We start from the raw sequence: 13,158 nt of genomic DNA on the forward strand, positions 1-13,158 counted from the left end.
CAAAGACATGCAGGTTAGGTTAACTGGTGACTCTAAATTGACCGTAGGTGTGAATGTGAGTGTGAATGGTTGTCTGTGTCTATGTGTCAGCCCTGTGATGACCTGGCAACTTGTCCAGGGTGTACCCCGCCTTTCGCCCGTAGTCAGCTGGGATAGGCTCCAGCTTGCCTGTGACCCTGTAAGACAGGATAAAGCGACTAGAGATAATGAGATAGGGTGGCACGGTGGTGTAGTGGTTAGCACTGTCGCCTCACAGCAAGAAGGTCCTGGGTTTGGGCCCAGCGGCCGACGAGAGCCTTTCTGTGTGGAGTTTGCATGTTCTCCCCGTGTCTGCGTGGGTTTCCTCCGGGTGCTCCGGTTTCCCCCACAGTCCAAAGACATGCAGGTTAGGTTAACTGGTGACTCTAAATTGACCGTAGGTGTGAATGTGAGTGTGAATGGTTGTCTGTGTCTGTGTGTCAGCCCTGCGATGACCTGGCAACTTGTCCAGGGTGTACCCCGCCTTTCGCCCGTAGTCAGCTGGGATAGGCTCCAGCTTGCCTGCAACCCTGTAAGACAGGATAAAGCGGCTAGAGATAATGAGATAGGGTGGCATGGTGGTGTAGTGGTTAGCACTGTCGCCTCACAGCAAGAAGGTCCTGGGTTTGAGCCCAGCGGCCGACGAGAGCCTTTCTGTGTGGAGTTTGCATGTTCTCCCCGTGTCTGCGTGGGTTTCCTCCGGGTGCTCCGGTTTCCCCCACAGTCCAAAGGCATGCAGGTTAGGCTAATTGGTGGCTCTAAATTGACCGTAGGTGTGAATGTGAGTGTGAATGGTTGTGTCTCTGTGTCAGTCCTGTGATGATCTGGCAACTTGTCCAGGGTGTACCCCACCTCTCGCCCATAGTCAGCTGGGATAGGCTCCAGCTTGCTTGTGACCCTGTACAGGATAAGCAGTTATGGATGGATGGATGGATGGATGGATGGATGGATGGATGGATGGAAGATAAGACTTTATTGTCATTGTAGTTATACAACGAAACTTGGTTTGGTAGCACTCCAATAAAACAGCAGCAGTAATAAAGAATATAAATAAAATACAAGATAAAGTAAGTGTGGGAATTGCAGTGTAGGTGGATATTGCACAATTGTACTAGGTGTATTTACGTACCTCTGTGTAAAGTGGTCAAGTCAGTAAAATAAAGTGCAGCATGAGCAGATATTGCACAGATTGTAATAATTGTATTTACAGTCCTGAATATAAAGTGATCAGTGTGTTAGCAGCAACTTGGGGGTGTATGTACGGTATGTGTGTGTTGGGGGAGGGGGTGTAATGGAGGCTACAGCTCTGGGGAAGAAGCTGTTCCTCAGTCTACTTGTGCGTGTTCTGATGGTCCTGTATCTTTTGCCCGATGGGAGGGGGATAAACAGTTTATGACCTGGGTGTATTGAGTCCTTGATAATATTGTTCACCCTCTTACATAAACGGTTAACATAAAGTATGTCCAGATTTGGTAGCTTAGCCCCCACAATCCTCTGTGCAGTCTTAACTGTGCGTTCCAAATCTCTTCGGTTCTCTGCAGTACAGCTGGTGTACCAAACTACGACACAGTAACAGAGCAAGCTCTCTATTGTGCTCCTATAGAAGTTTACGAAGAGCTGAGAGGAAAGTTTGGCATTCTCTGTATAATGTCATGGAATTTTGATAACATTTCTCTGCAAGTCTGGAAGAAACTTTCAATGAATAGATAGATGGCTAGACGGATAGATGAATAAATGAACGGCAGCAGCAACAAAAAACAGTTATTAATGTTTTTATTTAAAATGTCTCCAATCATATTAAGAAGGTTAGGAAAGTAAGATAAGAAAGTACTACTGTTCATTCTTCACCTGTTTCCCATTTGCAAAATTACTGCTGCATACATGAGATGTCACACCTGCTGGTGTCTAGACACAAATACCAGCAACCCTCCTGTCTATCTGGCTCCAAAACTTCCATAACTTTTCCTTTCCCACTCATTATTCTTTTATGTCTCTCCACAGTACCAGCAGACATCAGAACATGCTCTTTTTTCCTGCTCAGTGGTGGATGTCTTTTCCCAGCTCAACCAGAGCTTTGAAATTATTAAAAAGCTGGAGTGCCCCGACCCACAGATTGTGGGCCACTACATGAAGCGATTTGCTAAGGTGAATAACAGTAGCATCACTAATAGGGTCATGACTTGTATAATGCTAATACAGCAGTATCATGATCAGCATTTTATAGAAGTTGTCAGCATAAGCTTACATCTTACAGCAATAACTCACTCATATTAATATGGCATTATTGTGTAACAGTACTATTTAACAGTTATTCCACGAAATCGAGTCATACATGAGCTGATAGCTATAAGTCATGTACGATGAGATTGAGTGGAACCACTGTTTTATTCTATCCACATTCACTGGATTTTGAGAACCAGAGCATTTGTATTTTCATTTTTTGCAAAATCGATAAATAAAAACTTTGTACAAAAAGTGTAAACACTTATTTCCATTGTGGTGCCAATGTCATGGTTTTCATGTTGTCTTAACAACCATGCAATATCGTAAACCATATTCAATGCTCATTCTCCATTGGATAGAGTGACGTAATACATATAGGATAAGTGATAGCAATATTGCATGCTATCAGACCAAATGAATGAAATCCGCTAGAAGGGAACAGAATACATGTTTTTATTCCATCGAAAAAGCATCGTGTATGTATAATAAGTTATTCCACGAAATCGAGTCATACATGAGCTGATAGCCGATGAGGCGTATAGCAGCAAGTTGGCTGTAAGGCATGTACAATGAAATTGAGTGGAATAACTGTTTTATTCTATCCACATTCACTGGATTTTGAGAAACAGAGCATTTTTTTTGAACTTCAATAAAAACTTTATTCAAAATGTCTGACAAAATCATTTCCGCTTAGAATGTAAACAAACTGGCGAAATGACAGTAGCAGTTTGTGAAAAATGCGATAATAATAATTCTTGAAAAATAAAAAAAGATACTTTCATTCCATATTTTGTTGCTTTTTTGGGGGGGAGGGGGTTTCAAGTAGAGTTTTTATTTTGTCCTCGGTTGGTTCAGCAACACGCTCCGCCATTTTGTTTTTCTCCACTCACGGTATATGAGCTGATATCCTAGTAGTAAAGTAGCCAATCAGAGCACACAATTGCTCATATCCAGTGAATGTGGATAGAATAAATATCAGTATTGTATAGCTGACTGCTTTATGACTAAGTGTTTGAGTACTAGCCCTTCTTGCAATGTAGTTACTGCCCTCTTTGGTTTTACTATAGCTATTTCCTTCTTGCTTCTGGTTAGTTGATGAAAAACGTTGATGCTATAGCACTTATGCCACTGTCAGTTCTTTTAATGGTTAGATGTTTCAATTGTGTTCTATAAGTTATTCTATAAGTTAATAACTCTGATGAAAGAATCAAATGAGTAAAAGTATCATGGTCAGAGATGTAACTGTTTTTTCTGTATTTTCTGTTGCAGACAATAAGCAATGTTCTGCTCTCCTATGCCAGTATAATTTCAAGAGATTTCCCGAACCACTGCACCAAGGAGAAAGTGGTAAAAAAAAATAAAAAATAAAAATTTAAATATCTTTGTGATAGTGTTCTCCTCGCTAATTACCTCCACCAATTTTGTTGGAGGAGGTTATGTTTACACCTTTGTTTGTTTGTTTGTTTGTTTGTTTGTTTGTTTGTTTGTTTGTTTGTTTGTTTGTTTCCAACATAACTCAAAAAGTAGTGAACAGATTTTGATGAAATTTTGAGAAAGGTGGGCCATGGGCCAAAAACAATTGATTAGATTTTGATGCAAATCCAGATATGTATGCGGATCCAGGATTTTTTTTTTGGTCTGTTCCCAACATAATTCAAAAAGTAGTGAAAGGATTTTGATAATTTGGTGTACAGCTTTAGTATCATCCTAGTTTCAAGTGATTTGATTTTGATGTTAATAATGTGTGGCTTGGTGGAGGTATGCGCACTACCCAGTGCCCTTCTAATTTATATAGTTTCTAATAGCACATTTTTCTTTTCATCCAACTCTAGAATGCAAAAGATGGTGCTATTAAGGTATGTATCAAGCCTATAAATTGAATGAATTTGGACTTTGAAATCAGTTTCACGTCTTAAAAAGTGAATGTAGTCAGTGAGTCATCTCCTGCTTTAATTCAATGGTGAGTTAGACTGCAAGTGGAGAGATTTGCTGACTGATTATTTTAAATACAAGTGCTGAAATACAACCCCGATTCCAAAAAAGTTATGGTAGTCTTCGGTATGACTCGACCGTGAGTAGAACTTGCAATCTCCCAATTGAAAGGCAGAAACACTAACCACTAGGCCAACTCGCGGTCAACATGCATGCTAGGGTTGTACATACAACCCCGATTCCAAAAAAGTTGGGACAAAGTCCAAATTGTAAATAAAAACGGAATACAATGATGTGGAAGTTTCAAAATTCCATATTTTATTCAGAATAGAACATAGATGACATATCAAATGTTTAAACTGAGAAAATGTATCATTTAAAGAGAAAAATTAGGTGATTTTAAATTTCATGACAACAACACGTCTCAAAAAAGTTGGGACAAGGCCATGTTTACCACTGTGAGACATCCCCTTTTCTCTTTACAACAGTCTGTAAACGTCTGGGGACTGAGGAGGCAAGTTGCTCAAGTTTAGGGATAGGAATGTTAACCCATTCTTGTCTAACGTAGGATTCTAGTTGCTCAACTGTCTTAGGTCTTTTTTGTCGTATCTTCCGTTTTATGATGCGCCAAATGTTTTTTATGGGTGAAAGATCTGGACTGCAGGCTGGCCAGTTCAGTACCCGGACCCTTCTTCTACACAGCCATGATGCTGTAATTGATGCAGTATGTGGTTTGGCATTGTCATGTTGGAAAATGCAAGGTCTTCCCTGAAAGAGACGTCGTCTGGATGGGAGCATATGTTGCTCTAGAACCTGGATATACCTTTCAGCATTGATGGTGTCTTTCCAGATGTGTAAGCTGCCCATGCCACATGCACTAATGCAACCCCATACCATCAGAGATGCAGGCTTCTGAACTGAGCACTGATAACAACTTGGGTCGTCCTTCTCCTCTTTAGTCCAAATGACACGGCATCCCTGATTTCCATAAAGAGCTTCAAATTTTAATTCGTCTGACCAAAGAACAGTTTTCCACTTTGCCACAGTCCATTTTAAATGAGCCTTGGCCCAGAGAAGACGTCTGCGCTTCTGGATCATGTTTAGATACGGCTTCTTCTTTGAACTACAGAGTTTTAGCTGGCAACGGCGGATGGCACGGTGAATTGTGTTCACAGATAATGTTCTCTGGAAATATTCCTGAGCCCATTTTGTGATTTCCAATACAGAAGCATGCCTGTATGTGATGCAGTGCCGTCTAAGGGCCCAAAGATCACGGGCACCCAGTATGGTTTTCCGGCCTTGACCCTTACGCACAGAGATTCTTCCAGATTCTCTGAATCTTTTGATGATATTATGCACTGTAGATGATGATGATAGGTTCAAACTCTTTGCAATTTTACACTGTCGAACTCCTTTCTGATATTACTCCACTATTTGTCGGCGCAGAATTAGGGGGATTAGTGATCCTCTTCCCATCTTTACTTCTGAGAGCCGCTGCCACTCCAAGATGCTCTTTTTATACCAGTCATGTTAATGACCTATTGCCAATTGACCTAATGAGTTGCAATTTGGTCCTCCAGCTGTTCCTTTTTTGTACCTTTAACTTTTCCAGCCTCTTATTGTCCCTGTCCCAACTTTTTTGAGATGTGTTGCTGTCATGAAATTTCAAATGAGCCAATATTTGGCATGAAATTTCAAAATGTCTCACTTTCGACATTTGATGTTGTCTATGTTCTATTGTGAATACAACATCAGTTTTTGAGATTTGTAAATTATTGCATTCCGTTTTTATTTACAATTTGTACTTTGTCCCAACTTTTTGGGAATCGGGGTTGTATATATTCACTGGTATTGTATACTATATAATATTAATAGACTGTTGGATTTCCACAGCCCTGTATTCTGATTAACAACATTCAGCAGCTCCGGGTACAGCTGGAAAAGATGTTTGAGGCCATGGGGGGCAAGGATGTAAGTCAGCATCAAAACCTACATTGTGTGCTTCAGTATTTTAGAGATATCAACAGCTTATGTGAATATTGGTTGGTGTATTGTTGTCTCAGCTTTACCTTCAGCATGGTTTTCTTGTTGAATGTTGTGTTCTAGCTGAATGTTGAGGCTAGTGACATCCTAAAGGAGCTACAGGTAAAGCTCAACAACGTTCTCGATGACCTGGCCAGAATCTTTGCCACCAGGTGAGACCACCAGTTAGTTTGAGGGATCACTCTGGATAAAGATTCATGTGAAATCCAATGCAGACACTGTGTTCTTCCATGGTTTTAGAACTTTAGATGAAGAGCCTTAGCATTGGTTAGCATTTCTCAGTAATGTGATTTTGTTCTGCGTCTGTTTTTTTTTTTCCAGTTTCCAACCCAACATTGAGGAGAATGTGAAGCAGATGGGAGACATTCTGAGCCAAGTGAAAGGCACAGGCAATGTGCCAGCTAGTGCCTGCAGCAGCGTGGCTCAGGATGCAGACAACGTGCTACAGCCCATCATGGACTTCCTGGACAGCAAGTGAGTTCTATCTACCAAAAGGCCCTCCAAATGCTATTTATCTCATTCCCTCACTATTTAGGATGAAACCAAGAGTAAGAGGGCAGATCTTGGAAGAGTGCCAACTCCGTGTGTTACTGCAGGGCCATAAACAGCAAGGTTTAATGATTTTGCTGCTCCAGAATACCCAGTTCAACACATAAGGGTCTTTCTAGATGGCTTGAGGTGAATCAGAGCTGCACTGAAGTGGGAGTAGATGGAGAGAGCTGACAAACGTTAGCTCAAGTTTACACTTGTATTTATTTTTTTTTTTTGCTTGTATTTCCTCAGCTTGTCGCTGTTTGCTAAGATATGCGAGAAGACAGTTCTGAAGCGGGTGTTAAAGGAGCTCTGGAAACTTGTCATGAACACCATGGAGAAGACCATCGTTCTGCCTCCTCTAACTGATCAAACAGTAAGGGACTTTTCAAACTGGCCAAATTCTTTACAATGCTTAAGTAGCATAGGATCCAGTGCTCTACATGTAGAATAAGTTTCAGCTATTATGCTGCACTCACACTGGTGGCATTTTTTTTTCTCCTTGCTCCTCTCAAATTGTTCTGCATTGGTTGCTCATCATCGTTTCTGTTTTTAGTTTACTGCCAGTTGCCATGGTTTCACAAGTAGCACCTAGCCTGTGTAACATGGCAACAAAGTGACAGCTAGAAAAAGAATGCATACAGAAATACACATTTGAAGATATACATAGCAGATGTTTTGCTAATTTTGAACACAAATTAAATGTATTCCTGCTAGCATTACAAATTCTGGAGGAAAGTATTAGTCTATAACACACATTGGTGTATTGCATCACTGTTTACTAGTGTCAGAATGAGCTTAAAATGGTTTTGCTGATCACAATTTCTGCCTAAAAGTGTTTGATATCCTCCCTAAAAAAGCAGCGAAAAACACCAGCACTGTGATGTTTTCAGTACATCAAGTGAGTATCATTGTGTCACTGTAAATGAGTATCACTGACTGGTGCAAAAACTGAGTAGGAACAAATATGTGCAACCAAAATCCATTGAAAATGTTTCACCGTAGTAAACAAGAACTAGAAAACTGTCCCTCGCTTCCACCACATCATTTGATTGTAATTTGGAAGGTCCCTCAGTGTTTCCCCACCCACTTCGCATTGCTAATCTTTGCTCTGCTTCCTGTCACTATAGATTTCTAGCTAACGTCTATAAAATGAATGGTTTCAGGCCACTTTGTGTTGCGTTGCTGCCTGTGTGAGAGCAGGGTTACACTTATTAGAAACCGTTACAGAATATTGCTTATTATTGGGACAGGAGGCCTGTCCCAGCTGGAGTGATGTGACTAAAGTATTCCTGTAAAATACATCCCCCGCTGAGTCATTTTTAACGTTCCCTGTTCCCTGGCCCACTTGCAAAAATACTCACATCTTCCATTCATTTGAAGATACTCAAAATTGGCCGAGGGAGTGCACCATTATCATCCACTAAAGGCTGCTCTTTGTTCTCTGCTCTTGGTGACAATTATATTTAAAATTGACATACTCCTGACAATGGGATCAGAGACTAGCCTGATTTTATTTGTCTTTATACATCTGTTATTATTTGTGTTTTGTTTATTTGTTGTATTGTTTTTTGTTTGTTTGTTTGTTTGTTGTTTTGACAAAAGAGCCCCATGTCTTTACTCAAGATCCGTAGTTTCTGGAATAATATGCCAAGCTAAAAGTTTCTTATCTTCTTAACACTGGAACAGAATAAACACTAACGCAGAAGAGCTGAAACTGGCAGTGTGCACCCTCAGGGCCTTTTTGATAATGTTGCTGCTTTGTGTTGATGTGGGGCTCTTTGCAGCTTCACTGACCCTTCTTTCTGATTATTATTACATTCTCGCTTGCCCCCCCCGCTCCTCCTCCTCCTCCTCCTCCTCCTCCACAGATGATAGTAAGTACAGCAGCCCTCCTCTTTGTGCGTCTGTCTGTCCTGCAGTCCGTCAGTACCGGGTGGCCACCCACCCACTCCTTCTGCTCTGTTTGGCTGCAAGCGCCCTCTCCTCCCCTCCCCCCGTGTGCATCCTCATTTGTCCATCATGTCTCTTCATCTTACTGTCTCCTTCACCTGCTCTCTCCATCCCCACTGTTCACCCTCTTCCTGTTCACCTCTTGTTTCCAGCTGAGGTGGCTGCAGCATGGTGCATTTCTGATTGACTTGAACGAGGCCTTTCCTAATGAATCCTTCAATCTGGTGGCCCCTCCTCCTCCTTCTCCTTAATCCTCTATCTTTCCCTTACTTTCTCCTCTCTGGAAGTGGCACTCTCCCACACTTCCACTATCTCCTGTTCGTCCCTCTGCATTGCGTGGCAGGTTTTTAGCCTCGGTGACTCTGCTGGTGGCTTTGTGGTTTGGTTAGTAACTTTCACCTGTTTGAACCCCTCTCTCCCCTGTCAGTCTGTTGCTTGTGTCTCAACTCTTGATTCTGATCTATAGTCTTCTCTTAACAGACTTTGTTTTGTCAGTCTGTCCTATTATTGTGTTTTCTTAAAGTGGTTAAGGTTAAAATTACTTACTTGTTTGTGTTTCAGCCAGGTTAGGTCTCTGACTGAACTATTTTATTTACCTTTTTTCTTGTGACATTAAACATTAGGGCCATATGGTAGTAATAATAATAGTGTTTCATCTGCACCCTCATTTTACAGTATAATGGCCTTGAAATAATTTGGATTTTTTTTTTTATCTTTTGTTTTTTTTCTCACTTTCATTTCTATTTTTTATTTATTCCATCATTCGTTTAAGAATATGTTTGTGGTTACTCTAATGATTTAATATTTGCACCTGTGTGCCAGTTTGTTCTGCAGTGATCTCAAGTCTCACCAAATCAGACAGATGGGAGCAGATCAAGCATAGAGAACTTTGAAACTTGAAATCAGGCCCATCCTATGTGTAGCTACTGCAAACCTGATATTGTTTAATACATATCTAAAATTGGAGACTGTTTTCAGTTTCATTTCTGATGTATTGCATACGTTTGTATGATGTTATTTGATTGGCATGTCAGTCCCTGTCATTCAACCAATGTGAGAAAGGCAGAAGCACTTCTGGAGTTAATAATGCATTTCCTCTTTTCACAGGGCAGGGTGAAGCTTGCTTGTCACAGTGATGTAAGAACTAAAACCCATTTAGTTCAATGTGTCCTGTCTTTCTTTCTCTCTCCATTTCTAAATGTTTTCTTCTCTGTCACTTAGTTCCCCTGTCTCAAACCAGTCAGACTGGAGCAGTTGTTTCTCTCTTGTTTTCATAGATTTCCTTTAGTAGTAGCTTTCGCCATCTCAGGGTTCCTGTCCATAGTGAGTGAATGATACCAGGCTTCAGGCTCAACTTTTCTTCATGATAGCTAGTTTTGAACCAGTGGTTCTCATTTCCACTTCTGGAGAACCCTGATCTGCATCCTTGTATTCCTTATATTAATGTATTTGATCAACTAATTATTAATTATCAACTATGTAATTACCTACCAGACCTCTCTTGAGATCACATTCATATTAAAGCAAGGAAGTATGCAGAGCAGGGTGCTCCATAACCAGAGCTGGGAACGACTGGATTAAGAGTAGTAGGTACTGGGTCTCATATATATATATATATATATATATATATATATATATATATATATATATATATATATATATATATATATATATTCAGAATGGCACACTGTGTGTGTATTTACTGAATGTGTTGTGGTTTAAGATATAATGAAGATTATGAAGCTGTATAATAAACTGTTATTAAGGGACAGTATCCTTATTATAGCATCATCCAGTCCTACTTGGTTGTTTACCATGTTAGTATCTTACTGTCTAATTGGTACTGGAATATACCGTACTCGATCAATTCTCTTAGACCATACTTTTATTTCCTTTTCTCTCTTTTTATAAGAGGCCAAAAAATGGGAATTTCCTCCTGTTTTGAGGGTACTCATGTTCAGCATTGAATTTATTTGTGATATTACACTCCACAGTAGTGGTTAATGACTCATCTGAAAGTACACACTCAGCGCTTTAAGTATTTATTTTTTTTACTTACTAGGTTTGAATGTTATCATTTTATTGTGGCCGTTGTATCGTGTTTTCCACTAGTTGTGCTGTCTGTTTTTTATCTCTGTACCAATGTGATTGTGGAGAGGTGTAAATTGTTTGCCCAGCAGAAGTCTGCCACCCCTCAGATTTCCCATTGCCTTGCTCACCAGCAGCTAAACACTGAGTCACGATACTCTACACACAGAAACCCAGTTGTGTCCTGACTAATGTTATAACAGACTTACAGCAATAAAATAATTCATTTGTTTATACTGACTGAAATTGGGGCGGGATGGTGGTACAGTCGTTGGCACTGTCGCTTCAGAGCAAGAAGGTTCTGGGGTCAAATCTCATGGCCAGCTGAGGCCTTTCGGTGTGGAGTTTGCATATTCTTCTTGTGCCTGCATGGGTTTCCTCCGGGTGCTCCGGTTTCCTCCCTCAGTCCAAAGGGATGGGGATTAGATCAACTGGCTACTCTAAATTGCCCATGAATGTGAGTGTGAATGGTTGTCTGTTTCTCTGTTAGCTATGCGATAGGTTGATGACCTCTTCAGAGAGTACCCTGCCTGAGAGGTATAGAAAATGGATGGATGATTGAAAACGTCCGATTAGTTGATTTCCATTACGCCGGCATAATGGGATACAAGAAAGGGTTACATTTGAGTCAGTAATGGTCCTGTTCGCTGGGTTGGTTTTTTTTTTGTTGTTGTTGTTGTTTTTTAATGTGTTTGTGGAATATTTGTGCTTGTTTGGAAGTACACAATTTGGCTGTCTGAACTGAAACTGGGTTTAAGATATTTGACAAATATATTTCTTTATTATTATTATTATTATTATTATTATCACCATAGTAGTCAAATAGGCAGTGAATCTAATGAAGTTTATAGACCTTTCAGCTCTCTCTGTCTGCACAGTTCTGTCAGTTGTGTCCTCTCTACATAGCTATGTTTACTGTCTTATGTTGCATTCTGTAAATGCTGTCTCTGTATGTGAGAAACACTGTGTATATGATTTCTTCAGATGTTTGATAGCAATTTCGTTCTGTGGCTTTTTGTCTCATGCTATTACATAACCTCACCATTATCCTTTCCTTGTCTCTTCTGCCTTTGTTTTGTGTGTTTTGTCTCCTTCTCCAGGGTACACAGCTAATTTTCAATGCTGCTAAGGAGCTTGGCCAGCTTTCCAAGCTGAAGGTAATCTCATGTTAACTGTATTTGTGGATAATATAGTATATGATGAGAACCAATTCTGTCGAATAAATGGTGTGGGTACTCCCATGACAGGAGCACATGGTGCGTGAGGAGGCCAAGGCCTTATCACCCAAGCAGTGTGCAGTTATTGAGTTGGCCCTGGATACCATCAAGGTAAAACTCATCTGTCATATTATATTATAGTGTGTGTGTGTGTGTGTGTGTACGCTAATGGTTTTGCACTAGGTAGACAGCTAATAATGATGCTTTATTTTGTAGCAATACTTCCATGCTGGAGGAGTGGGCCTAAAGAAGACCTTTCTGGAGAAGAGTCCTGACCTGCAGTCTCTCCATTATGCTCTGTCTCTCTACACACAAGCCACAGACAAGCTCATCAAAACCTTTGTCCAGTCACAGAATGCACAGGGTAAGGTCCTGTTCATCTTGCTTTTTTCATTCAGCAGATAATGTACCAGAGATGGGGATCTGAGTTACGGATTCAGTCTTGAGTCACTCATTGACTGACTCACAACTCGACTCAGACTCTAACTTAAACGACTCACAACTCGACTCAGACTGAAGACTTGTGAAATTTCAGTAGAAACATGAATAGAATACTAATAAATTAGGGCCCAGTAGTTTATTGCAGTCCTCTTCACTTGCAGGTTAAAGTAATAATTAAGCACAACACCAGAAAAAAAGTGCAGAACAGTGTTGCAAGCAGAGCTGTTTTTATTAAAGTGGTTGAAGTTTGTCAAAAGGTGTGTCAGAAAACCAAAAGTCTGGTTACGGAAGATTAAAAAAGGTAACCAAAATGTCTTAATGAAGTGCTTAAATCATATTTAAACCACACTACACACTCCAATGTGTATGTATCTCCGATAAAACAAGACCTGTAGAAAACCCTCCACTATGAAAATGTGGCTGACTTCTATATGCTGTGGTGTTTTTGTCAGCTTTTGTTTGAGAAATTTTTTTCGTAATGCAATAAAATTTGAGATGTTTACATTAACAATCTTTGTACATTTTAAACAGTACTAAATTTCTGTATCATAGTTTAATCTAATGGAGGAAATTATACCGAGATCATAGAATGGATTAGCTAGATTATGGATAATAGATGGAGCTGCTATATATACTCTGTAGTGTATATACAGTATAGTGTGTTTTATTTAGTGTATTGTGTATATATAGTGTTATTTTTTCTTTATAGTTT

The 13,158-nt window shown here is 40.1% G+C and overlaps 1 protein-coding gene across 1 annotated transcript in view; it reads left to right on the top strand.

The window, feature by feature from the left end:
* unc13a (unc-13 homolog A (C. elegans)) overlaps positions 1-13,158 on the top strand; it is a 62,422-nt gene that overhangs the window by 34,355 nt on the left and 14,909 nt on the right. The window contains exons 28-39 of the mRNA XM_060940665.1: positions 2,020-2,163; positions 3,511-3,588; positions 4,074-4,097; positions 6,067-6,144; positions 6,280-6,368; positions 6,538-6,690; positions 7,000-7,123; positions 8,619-8,624; positions 9,808-9,837; positions 11,889-11,945; positions 12,036-12,116; positions 12,222-12,369. Of these exons, the coding sequence (XP_060796648.1) occupies positions 2,020-2,163; positions 3,511-3,588; positions 4,074-4,097; positions 6,067-6,144; positions 6,280-6,368; positions 6,538-6,690; positions 7,000-7,123; positions 8,619-8,624; positions 9,808-9,837; positions 11,889-11,945; positions 12,036-12,116; positions 12,222-12,369 (1,012 nt within the window). The remainder of the gene's footprint in view (positions 1-2,019; positions 2,164-3,510; positions 3,589-4,073; positions 4,098-6,066; positions 6,145-6,279; positions 6,369-6,537; positions 6,691-6,999; positions 7,124-8,618; positions 8,625-9,807; positions 9,838-11,888; positions 11,946-12,035; positions 12,117-12,221; positions 12,370-13,158) is intronic.

Source organism: Neoarius graeffei, chromosome 15, assembly GCF_027579695.1.
Source record: "Neoarius graeffei isolate fNeoGra1 chromosome 15, fNeoGra1.pri, whole genome shotgun sequence".
Taxonomy (NCBI): Eukaryota; Metazoa; Chordata; class Actinopteri; order Siluriformes; family Ariidae; genus Neoarius; species Neoarius graeffei.